This window comes from Branchiostoma floridae, chromosome 3 (assembly GCF_000003815.2).
Source record: "Branchiostoma floridae strain S238N-H82 chromosome 3, Bfl_VNyyK, whole genome shotgun sequence".
NCBI lineage: Eukaryota > Metazoa > Chordata > Leptocardii > Amphioxiformes > Branchiostomatidae > Branchiostoma > Branchiostoma floridae.
This window is the reverse complement of record NC_049981.1, coordinates 23,343,427-23,355,782: the sequence shown is the minus strand read 5'-3', so window position 1 is coordinate 23,355,782 and position 12,356 is coordinate 23,343,427. Positions and strand designations below refer to the sequence as shown.

At 37.7% G+C, this 12,356-nt stretch overlaps 1 protein-coding gene across 1 annotated transcript; it reads left to right on the top strand.

Moving 5' to 3' along the window:
• Positions 1–56: 56 nt before the first annotated feature.
• Positions 57–12,353, top strand: LOC118412497 (transmembrane 9 superfamily member 3-like). Its single transcript, XM_035815383.1, has 16 exons — positions 57–265; positions 2,924–2,986; positions 3,350–3,482; positions 3,983–4,105; positions 4,407–4,567; positions 4,983–5,060; positions 5,588–5,719; positions 6,261–6,427; positions 6,815–6,909; positions 7,356–7,486; positions 8,005–8,144; positions 8,574–8,642; positions 8,941–9,087; positions 9,668–9,751; positions 9,889–9,965; positions 10,199–12,353. The coding sequence occupies exons 1-16, from the start codon at positions 179–181 to the stop codon at positions 10,264–10,266; spliced, it is 1,755 nt and encodes a 584-aa protein (XP_035671276.1). The 5' UTR covers positions 57–178; the 3' UTR covers positions 10,267–12,353.
• The last annotated feature ends 3 nt before the right edge of the window (positions 12,354–12,356 follow it).

Genomic DNA, 12,356 nt, shown 5'->3' with positions numbered 1-12,356 from the left:
ATCAATGTGACGATTTCTAAGAGCATGAAACAGGTAATTCTGTGGGGATGTATGCGGTCTTGCACGTGACGTGGCTGGGATAGGAGACAGAAAAGGTGGGAGGGCGGCACGACTACAGGTGTCCCACGCACGTCCACTTCTACACGACACTGATGAAAACTGAGGCAAATTTACCACTATGACGACCAACAAATCATTATTTTCCCTCAGTTTGCTCTTCCTGAATCTGTTCAGCTACGCCAGAGCGGACGAACACAGTCACACGGTAAGAGAAAATGGTCCAAAGCAACAACCTCTGCTTCTGAACGATGTAATTTTTTGTGGTACACACAATTATAATATTAGTTCTCAGAAAGAATTAAGAAGACATCATGGCCGTCGTTTTTATTTTAGGATGTTAGCTGATTTTTTATTTGTCCTGTCTGCTATGGGTCTTAGGATTCCCACCACTGAGCAAAATATAACCCTCTTTTTGTTTCCTGTGGACAAAATTATGTATGGTTCTGAAACACATGTCCAAACCACCAAATTTGTTACCAAAACGAAGCCACAGAAAAATCTGAAGGTGAAATTATTAGACCTATATTTTCCTTATTCATGTTGATTGTATTAACTTTAACGTGTATACATTTGTTTGTGGATTGCATTTTATTCAGGTTGGATTGAATTATGTACAGACAGCTGAGTTGTCTAGGATATGATGTCATAGTTTGCCACATAGGTCACCATATGATATAAACCCACACATACAGCAATGATGCCTTTTATATATAGGAAATATAGTTTGGAATCAAATCATTAATTACATGTGTATGGCGTGAGATAGAGACCAACCAAATTTGTTTTCATGGTTTTATTATTTGTTTAATTTTGGCTTGGTTTAATTTTGTTTATCTAATTCACATATTGAGCACTACAGGTAGACACATTGAGGTGCATAAATTATCAGCCTTGTTGTCCATTCAATGTACTGTGAATCTGAATGTCACATGGACTTAAGTTTTATGGTAGGAGGGGAGAGGAGGTATTTGCAGTGCTTTGAGTTTGCGGTTGAAGCCACCATTACGTGTATCACAATTTTGCAAGACAGCACATTTTCACAACGTACATGTGTAATGAGTGTGTGTGCGTGCGTGCGTGTGTGTGTGTGTATGCACGTATGTACCATTTTTTTGCAATCTATGACATATATTTGCTCATTTTGCAGTGGCTTTGTAGGATTTACAATATGGTCCAAAACATATTTATGCTCATAACTACATAAGGTACTACTAGTAGTAACATTGGAACTTGAACAGTTGAACTACCTGTTTCTTCTAGAAATTCAATAGTAAAACATGACATTCTGTTCATTGTAGTCATGATGTAGAGAAAGGAAATGGTTTAAGTGCCATTTGTGTACAAATTAAAAGGGGTGCAGGGGCCTAAATTGGAGATGTTACTTTGAATGGTGGTCACCTCCCTTACCAAATTTGTGGTTCAAATACTGACTTGTGTCTTTTGACGTGGCACACCACTGCCAGCTGATTGGCAGTTTAGATTTTCAGAAAGATACCAATGTAGATTTCCAGGATAAAAATAAACAGTTACTAGTATACTAATTTGATGTACCAATTAAAATTTAAAATAGATTTTCAAGATGACATTTGATATTTGATTACGGTAGTTAAGCACACAAATTATATTACATCACTCAATGTTAAGATTGTTAGAATTAGATTGTAAATTGATTCCCACGTAAAATTTATTATAGCTCAGGAATACAAAGATGCATCAATTATCTACTAAATGGTATTATCTACACACATGCATGTCCATGTCAAACAAAGGCATTGTATGTCAGACAATTTGTTTCAGATCCTAAACAACGATTTTATTCTTGTAGACTTAAGATGTATAATATATATAATGTTCCAATGACAGGCTGCTACTATAGCATGCTCTTTTAGTACCATGTAATGCTGGTAACCCTTTTGTCTTTATTTATCTCTCTCATGGTAAAACAACTTTCTGATACAAGAGATTATCTCATCAATGATTAAGCTTACAAGATCAGAGAAAAGATGCATACGGTAAATACATGAAAAGTCACAACTAAAGTGTGCATTGCAAATGTGTCAAATTAAAAAAAAAGATTTCGCCAAACAAAATTTTTTTTTAAATTTCCATGACGTTCCTACCAAGAATCCTACACATAGTTCCTAATTGTTCATGTGCTAACATTTTTGAATAGTTGATATTTGAACTCCTGTTGCCATTTTGCTGGTGCCATGTCCGGTTCAGGTCATCCTTACCTGTGTACATGTTGACACTACAGAAGGACATGTGGGCGTGGCCTCATGTGTTCAGCTGTTCAGGATACAGGATGGAAGAGCCAATATGATAAAACTATTTTTAAAAAAAACATCTCAAATATATACATACATATATGTGTATATATGTATATGTGATTGTCTTTTGCACCATATGTAAACTGTTTCCTTCTTAGACATGAGTTCATCAAATGCTACTTGTAAATTTTGGTCAGTTAAAAACTTGATTGCCTCCAGATCTGTGTATAGAAGTTTTGTTTTGTTGTGTCTGGTTGTTTGTACTTTAAACACACTGCCAGCAGAGTGGTAGGAAGTGAGTGAGATGATGGTGTCACTCTATAGTATAGTCAGACTTGCCAAGGTGGTAGGTAGAACAAGTCATTTATTATCACAGACCTTCCAGGTCATAAGGTCAATGGAAGAGGTTACTAATTTATGGGAGGGGGTATTTCTTTGGTGTATGTTTTTGCTGTTTAATATATGTTTTCCATATGCTAGTCATGTTCATGAAAGTTTACAGGAGGTGACCTTTAGACAGATGTCAAACCTATCTTTTTGTGTTTATGAGATGTTTGGACTCTTATTTTATGTTAGTCTGTTTTTATTTCCAGTATGTGGACAAGGAAGAGGTTGTGCTGTGGATGAACACAGTTGGACCATACCACAACAGACAGGTAAAGTTGTTGTATACTTTTGTTTATCTGAGGACTTCATTTCTAAAGTAAGCCATCTGATTGGTCTGTTCATGCCCAGTGAACTTCAAGTATCATCTGGTACTTTCTCAAGACATGAATATTTCAAGAAATGCTAAGACTCATGCATTTTACAAGTTGCATTATTTTACGATTCAGTTCTAAATACTAAAACTTAAATTTAGTTTAAAGATAAAATTACAATTTACATGACATACTTTCAGAAGTATTTATGTCCACACGGAACTAGCACAAGCAATGTACTGAGTGTATCCTGAATAGTTGCTATGAAAATATACCACAGTATGAGAAATTTGTGAATGTGACTGTTACATCCCATTGCAGGAAACATATGAGTACTTCTCCTTACCTTTCTGTGCTGGGCCCAAAGAGGCGATTGGTCACTACCATGAGACATTAGGAGAGGCCCTACAGGGGGTGGAGCTTCAATTCAGTGGGCTGGATATTGATTATAAAGGTAAAGTAGATTTTGATATTAGCAAACAGGACTCAAAATACTTGATGCATCTAAATATTCGTGTAGGAGCACATATAAAATCCAGAATATGTACTATTGTGCACTGTCATACAGCATATTCTGGACGTTTTGATTTGAGTGTCAGAAAAAATTACAAGTTTTTGATTTAGATATAGAATCTGGCTTCATCCCAAAATTTCAAAGCTCAAAACTGTGTTGGCAGGTTTTACTGAATGATATTCTACTTAATATTATGTTGTGCATCCAAATATCTTTGTGCACCTGAATTTTTACTTTAGGTCAGTCGCACCTGTGCCCTTTTACAAAAATGAATTACAACCTGACCAGAAAAGAAAAAAAGATGTCTTAGATAGATGTGTTAGTTTCCCAAAAAGTGTCAACAAACATATTATCTTGTTTGTAGGAAGTACAATTGTAAACTGTGACAATATCTATCAAGTACTAATAATAGTAATATTGATTTTATTTTTTTCCCAAAGTGGATGTGCCCCAGACGAAGTACTGTGAGGTAGACCTAACCAAACAGAAGTACGATGCCTTTGTGTATGCAGTAAAGAACCACTACTGGTACCAGATGTACATTGATGACCTTCCTATTTGGGGTAAGAACAGCTCTTTTTGTTTTTATGATTCATACAAAAATGCACGAAAGTCATTTAGATGTGTGTGTATATCTTTTCACTTCACACACTTTTTCCCAGTCATCAGAATAAACATCATCATTCACCATATTCTGTATCTCCAGTCTTTAAAAGGCCTGTAGCTGCATTCAGTCTTTCTTCATCTTTCTCCACTGTGCTCTGCATCCTGCAAGCTTCCTTAGCTCTTGGAGTTTCTTAGAATAAACATACATGCATGCATACCACAGTCTAACACCCTCTGCAATGACCCATTGTGTTACAGGTATTGCTGGGGAGATTGATGAAAACGGAGATGGCTACTACCTCTGGACACACAAGAAGCTGGACATCGGCTACAACGTGGACCAGATTGTGGACGTGAACCTGACCAGTGAGGCCAAGGTCAAGCTCATCCCCAACACCAAGATCCCCTTCACATACTCTGTAAGTCACTCTCTTTACATAGTCTAATAGAAGAAGAACTTAATTGCACGATGTACAATGTATGCAACAGCTATTACATAAAGTACAAAATAGAGGTGTAGATCTAGAATAAAGCTTGACATCCTAGTTAACATAACAATAAGGGCTAACATGATTCTTTTAACATCATAGATATGAATAAATGTTAAAATTGCAACTAGATGTAGTATTTTTTTCCTACCATTAAACTTTTAAAAACATTATATCTGTAGTATTGATACTTTTTTAAACTAATTGTTTTGCTATACCAATAGCCTTGAATGTACAGTATAGAACATCATCATTTAAAAAAAATTCAGATCACATGTGGACCTAGCTTGGATTATTGTTTTGGATATATGTGTATTTGAAGCTACTGTGCTTTTGTCTGTGACAGGTGAAATGGAAGAAGTCCAACATTCCTTATAAGGACAGGTTTGACAAGTACCTGGATCCTAACTTTTTCCAACATAGGGTAAGTATCAATTCTTTGCGTGACCTGCTTTGTCAAATATGTCTTATGTATCCTAGCTATAAGATGTGCGCATATGACATAAGAGCCAACAATCAGATCAAACATTGATTGACTGTGTTTACATGTACAGGCTTTTTGTCTGATGTCATCTGTGCCATGTTGGATAACTGTATGATTGTAAAGCACTTGAAGATGCTATTACTTTGTTCAATTACCTGCTAACTGGTAATGATAGCTGGGGGATTCAAATTATAATGATCATAACATTAATGAAAAGTCAATAAATGCAGACTTTTAACCTGGCAAGGTCATGGTAACAATATCGATTGCCGGTTGTGCTACTCATAGTGCTCTTCATCAGCCTGCATGCAATTTAGGATCTATGATGAAAAGATTTACAATAAATGAGAAAAGGGGGGAAAGACTTAGGGGTAGCTTTGTAAGCATGGGTTATTAACCATGTTAGGTGAATTGTTGGACTAATGCTGTTGTCATTTGTAAGCTTCTTGTTTTGTTTTGCTAAACAGATCCACTGGTTCTCCATCTTTAACTCGTTCATGATGGTTATCTTCCTGGTGGGGCTGGTCTCCATGATCCTGATGCGCACGCTGCGTAAGGACTACGCACGCTACAGCAAGGACGACGAACTGGACGATATGGTAACTTCACATTCTAACCTATTAAACATATTTGGTCCTCTGCTGCAGGTTTACGTCTTTCCCATGTATTTGTTTGTTTCCTTTGACTGGTAAACGACGTCAAGACATAACACACTAGTTCAGCAAGTAGGTACAAGACCAGTCTGTAGAGTTTGATTCACCCACACCAGGATGGACCCCTATTATAAGGAATAATTGTGGTGGGTTCAGCTTCTTCTTGCTTGAGGAGTGACTTTCCTCAAACACGAATTTCCAGCATTACGTATCATCTGAGTGGTTGTCCCTTACCAAAGCTAGGTGTCCATTTTTAGTTGAGTGAGGCTATAGGCGTAACTGAAATGCCTTTCTCAAGGCACAACATTGGAAACTGCTAGGGAATTGACCACATCCTTTAGATTTTACAGCAACAACCCTAATCACAGTGCCACCAACGTAGTAGTACAGCAACCTATTTGTAATGGTTAGTCAGTCTAAGGACCTTAGAATACCCCTTGAGAGTTTTCCATTGCCAGCTGTAATGAGTATGTGCTGTGTCTGGCAGGAGAGGGACCTTGGAGATGAGTACGGCTGGAAACAGGTCCACGGGGACGTCTTCAGGCCAGCCTACAACTGCATGCTGTTCTCTGCTCTGATTGGCACAGGCTACCACATCTCTGTGGTGGCTTTCAGTGTCATCTTCATCGCCATATTTGGAGAGCTGTACACAGAGTGAGTAAACATCCCCATAGCCATATTTGGCCATCTTAGCCTTATTTGGCTCCATTATTATCTTCATAACCACATTTGACCTTCATTGGCATTTTTGCTTTCATAGCCATATTTAATCCTCAGTGTCATTTTCATAGCCTTTTATTGGCATTCCTAGCCACATCTGTCATTCCTAGCCATATTTGAAAAAGGGTATGCTAAGAGGGTAATATTAATTTTGACTATACACATAACTATCCACATACTTTTGTAAATTCTTTTTTTTAATTATCCACATACTTTTGTAAACACTTTTTTGGTACAAACCTAGAACTGATACTATAGTGATAGAAGTAGTTAACATGTTCTCATCATTAAGTCCCTGAATGCCTGTTGCTCCCTGTACAGACGAGGATCCCTCCTGAGCACAGCTATCTTTGTGTATGCTGCAACAGCACCAGTCAATGGGTACAGTGGTGGGGGCCTGTATGCCAGGATGGGAGGTAAGTCAGTCTTCATGCTGTCACGGTTTATTCTAATTCCTTTAACCACTCAGTCTATATGTTTGTGTGTGTGATTATCTACCAGAATATAAGCTTTGTCAATAATTCCTTCAATTTATAGGAAATGTATTCTTAGACACTTAGTCATTGCATAGTTATGATACAAGACATGATACAGTTCAAGTTCATATTGTTTAAAGTGAAAAAAGTCAATGACTTAATCTCCTTTCCTTTAGGTAGTTATAAGGCACGAGATATGTTTGACCTACAGAGTTTTGCAGCATTGCGAAGGTTAAAAATTATAAGGAATTCACTAAAAGTGCTCCATGGTAAAATTAATAATATTAAAAAGTAAAATTATTAAAAGTACTTTTGCCGCAGCTATGTTATATGTCCTTTATTTGAACCAGTAAAAAGAAATCAGTTTGACTTTGCTTTGTTTCCAGGCCGTGTGTGGATCAAGCAGATGGTGCTGAGTGCTTTCCTGCTGCCATGCCTGGTGTGTGGCACGGCCTTCTTTATCAACTTCATCGCCATCTACTACCACGCCTCGCGTGCAATCCCGTTTGGCACCATGGTAAGGGCAGACGAACGATAAATCGCAGCACCGTCTCTTGTACATACTTTTGAAAAAAAACCTAAAGAATGCGCTTCTCAATGATTCACACAGAGAGTCAAGGGCTTTCTATCGTTTAAGAATTATGACCAGAGCATGTCCAAACCAAAATCAATGTCAAAACCAGAAGTATTGGTACGGTGGCCTTTAAAAGGTGACCTTTGACAAGTAACATCTGTTTCAACATACCTTCCTCTGTAATTTAAATGCAAATAAGTGAATAAATAAAGAAGTTCTGTTGCAGTACCTTAGAAATATTCTAAGAGGCTCATTATTAATCTTGACCTTCATTTTTTTACCCACATACCAAATGTTATTATGATCAATCCAAAGCTTCTTGAGTTATGCCGTGTACAAACACACAGACAGACTGAGACAGTGGAATGGCTCCTAAAACAAAACCTACTTTGTGAATCCGATAAGATCTTGAATATGTGAGAGCTGTAGTTTTAACACCACACCTCGCCCCCCTCCCCCAGGTTGCCGTTACGTGCATCTGTCTGTTTGTGATCCTGCCCCTGACCCTGGTGGGGACCGTCCTGGGGCGGAACCTGTCCGGACAGCCCAACTACCCCTGCAGGGTCAACGCTGTGCCCCGACCCATCCCAGAAAAGAAATGGTAGGAAAGAGTATAACAATGGTTAATCTATATAGTGGTACATGTACACATATATTGCACAATTGCAAGTTGTTACAAATGTTATGTGAATCTTCAAAACAGATAACATAAAACAAAATGAGGTGAAATATATACAAGTCTGATTCAGGACCAGTGAAAGAATTTTTTCTGACTCACATTTTCGACGAGTGTCTGCACGAGATGTTGTTGCCTACGTGTTACTTTAGGGTTCTTTTTCCTGCTTTTAAGGGCATTTTTGTCAGTACATCATACTACTACATGTATTTTAGTACATTGTACTGGCATAGAAGACAACAGTGTGCCTGATATAATAGATTCCCTGAAAGATTGCTTTGTGACTTGTTTTGTGATGTGCTACAGCTAACCATGCCATGTAACCATTCATTGACGTAACCATGCCATGTTTAGGTTCATGGAGCCGGCTGTCATTGTGCCTCTGGGAGGAGTGCTACCCTTTGGATCCATCTTCATAGAGATGTGAGTCATGCCTGTATACATGTTCTCTCTCAGACTAGCCATGATGTCACCTGCAGTTCTAGAGATGCTTTCAATTGATCCCACTTCATTTGGGGAATCAAATATTTAGCAGAAACAGTGTAACATAGATCAAACTTGACTTTGAGCCAATCAGCGGCGGAGTGAGTTGAAGCTACAATAGAACAGATATCAGGCTATAAATTGACCATCAACAAGAATTCAATATTCTTCATATGATTGGTAATTTATCAAGACAGTGATCCTGTCAACTGACAGCCTTGTTGTGTTGTCCATGCAGGTATTTCATCTTCACGTCCTTCTGGGCATACAAGATTTACTACGTGTACGGCTTCATGCTCCTGGTGCTCATCATCCTGGCCATCGTCACCATCTGTGTCACCATCGTCTGTACCTACTTCCTGCTCAACGCAGAGGACTACAGATGGTGGGTTTTCTTCTCAGGTTGCCCTGAGTAGCTACTGTAACTTATAAAACGTTTGTGGCGGTTTTATTTCCCCAGTGACCTCTCATGACACTGCAAATATGTCTCCCTTGTCTACTGTACTACTGGTATAAAAGTGTTTCAACCACGATTTTTAAATCATAGCAAAAATTTCCCATTTCTGCCTACTGCAAAATAAACTGACTTCATAAGAAAATTTACAGTTTGAATTTAGGTGTTATGGAGTATTGGAGTATTGTGGCATGGTATCGTGGACTGTTGGACATGGTGTTTCAATTGTGTAATCTGAAAATGGGGTTATAAGCAGAGTAAAGTTAGAATAGTTGCATCTTGTTTAAGATAGATTTGCAGAATGAAGATGGTAGACTTATCTCTCTCTGACAGAACATGCAGAAACTGTAGGGCAAAAGCAAACCCACATAGATAAAAAAGGTATCTACTTTTTCTATCACTGTACCAAGAGCTATTAGACAGCATACAAGTTTACATTGGGTTTTATACAAACCATTGAATGTTGTTCTATTTGTAGGTAAGTTGCTCATTGAGTTTTTGAATGTTTCAGGCAATGGACCAGTTTCTTGGCTGCATCCTCCACTGCTGCATATGTGTACATGTACTCCTTCTACTACTTCTTCTTCAAAACCAAGTAAGTCTGCAGTATTTTACTGAAAGTATCATTAGAGTTTGGAAGAATATTCACAAATCTGTTACAAGCAATACTAGTATTCTGTTAGAAAATTGCCTTGTACTGTGATAAATGGTATCTTCTGCCCCTCCCTGCAGGATGTATGGGCTCTTCCAGACTGCTTTCTACTTTGGTTACATGGCCCTGTTCAGTATAGCTCTTGGATTTATGTGTGGTAAGTATCTTCTTACATCTAAAAATGTTCCTAAGGTACTCTTAATTTACTTCTGCAATGCATTTATTCTTCAAGATATTTGGATTCCACTGCTAATCAATTTGTTTAGTCCAACATTCCGATCGAACATGAGAATTTCCAAAGCAGTAACTCTCAAATATGGAGCAAGAATGATTTTTAAAAGCATTACCAACATGTTATAACTAAGATATTGCATTACCCCTTTTTTGCAGGAACACTAGGGTATGCAGGTACAAGTGCATTTGTTCGAAAGATCTATACCAATGTAAAGATAGACTAAGTGTAAGACTGTGATCAACAACCTCTGCAAGAGGACATGCCGAAGAAAAAGTCCACACCATGAAGAACTTATCCTCTCTTTAAGGTATTACTTAAGACCATTTGGATGTGACTGTACAGAGATGTTATCTTTTGATGATGACCCAACTTCGATGTTTTGAACATAGTGACCAGAATTACAATTCCAGCCATTTCATTTGCTGCTTATTGTGGTCATGTACACAGCTTCTTATATTGGACCATGTTCACAATTATATGTGATAAGCAGATACACAATAGATGCTGCTGTCAGTCTCCTAAGGGATGTTTAACACATGTAAATGGTATTTCTTACACATTTTACACGCTGTTGTGTTTCAAAGATGGTCAGGAATTTGATTAATCTCGTAATTATTGTTTTTGGCAATGCCTCAGGGGCAGAGCCTTTATTGATCGCTTGCTTCATGTATATGTGACCTTAAAGTTGTGGCAATGTAGAGGTGCTTGAAGGACAATGGTTTAGATTATATGTAGGGTCCATCTTGTTGAGTGGATGGGAGGGTAAGAGGTTGGATGAAATGCTGACAAGCGATAGTCTTGGTGTTACAAGAATGAGTGAGAAGTACCAGAGGAACAGACAGAATTTAAGAGCAATTTTATTTAAGGTGCATCAGATGGAAATATCTTAAGGGAAGCTGCGACAACAACCTTGCTACAGTGAAGACAATGTTCAGTACTTACCTGTAACTTTAAGTGGTAGTCCATGTACATAGCAGTGCCCCTAGCAGTACTGGTCTGAACTTCAGTAAAAGATCAGTGCAGTATGTGGAAACAGTAGTTTCAAGTGACACTGATCCAAGTGGGTATTTTTGTTGCACTTTTGTAGCACAAATACATGTATTACTGTCCAATAAAATACAGAATGATTGACATACATGTATGATATATATATGTGGCTTTTGTAGGACAGTTTACCATTATGTATCTACTATTCATTGCCCAGAAGTGTACAAATAGAATAAACTTTATCTTGGAATGTTTGGCACATGGAATATAGTCAAAGCATTGTTTCTGGAGAGCCTGTATTTTTTTGTTACAGTTTTATTTCTGGCATGTTTACCCCAGTTAGCTCAGTTTCATTGAAAGAAAAGCAAGCCTAAATAGTTGTCATATTTCTTACATAAAACAGAGCCCAATTTTTTATAGCCGTTGCACATCTTTGAGAGACTTTGCACATCTGTACATGTTTGCCAAGAACCTGTGCTTTGATCCATGTGCCAAGGATGGATGTTTGTAAATATTTCAGTCTTTTTGTGTCAGACTTGTAGATGTGGGTCAACAGTCATGCTAACAACATGAAAGAAAAACAACGTTGGGAAGTCAGTGTCATGCTCCGACAGTCAAAACACTACCTGTTGGTGATTGGGGTGTATATTGGGTCAATAGTGCAGTTGTAGAAAGTGCTTTGTTTGTGTATGTATGTTAGAGTTAAGCGAGTTTTGCAGTCCTGTAAGAACAGTATAGAATCCTTGTGTTACGATTTTTGCAAAACAATACAGTAATTTTTTTGCTGCATTTGTAGGCACTATTGCATATATATTTGTGGGACCACATGTGAAATTGTTTTCGTAATTGTTCATATGGTATCTAATTGTACATTGACTTTATTAGGGGAGACAGACATTTTAAGGGCACCTTGCATGCTAGTGCATTGTTAAGTCTAAAAGGATGTGTAGAAACAATTCATGAGCTTGTATATAAACTATGTATACAACTTTGTAAACATTGTCAAGAATACTTTGTTCACAATATACACTTAAGACACAAGGGATTGTGATACCAGAAGAAACTGTCCATTATAAGTAACATCTTCATAAGTTAAGTCAAAACGATGATATTCTTGGGTGTTTTTCAAAAGGCGTTATAGACGAATATATCTATGTATAAGATGTGCACGGGTGATAGTATGGTACGATAGTTGGCTTTTACCCGTGTTTCACGTTAATTAAGCTGTGAACGCAGGATTTATGGAAAGCTCGTTATGGATCCATTGGGCACAGCACAGCAGTTGAGGCTAGATGTAGAAGTAATAAAATTTGTAGAAAAAGACCC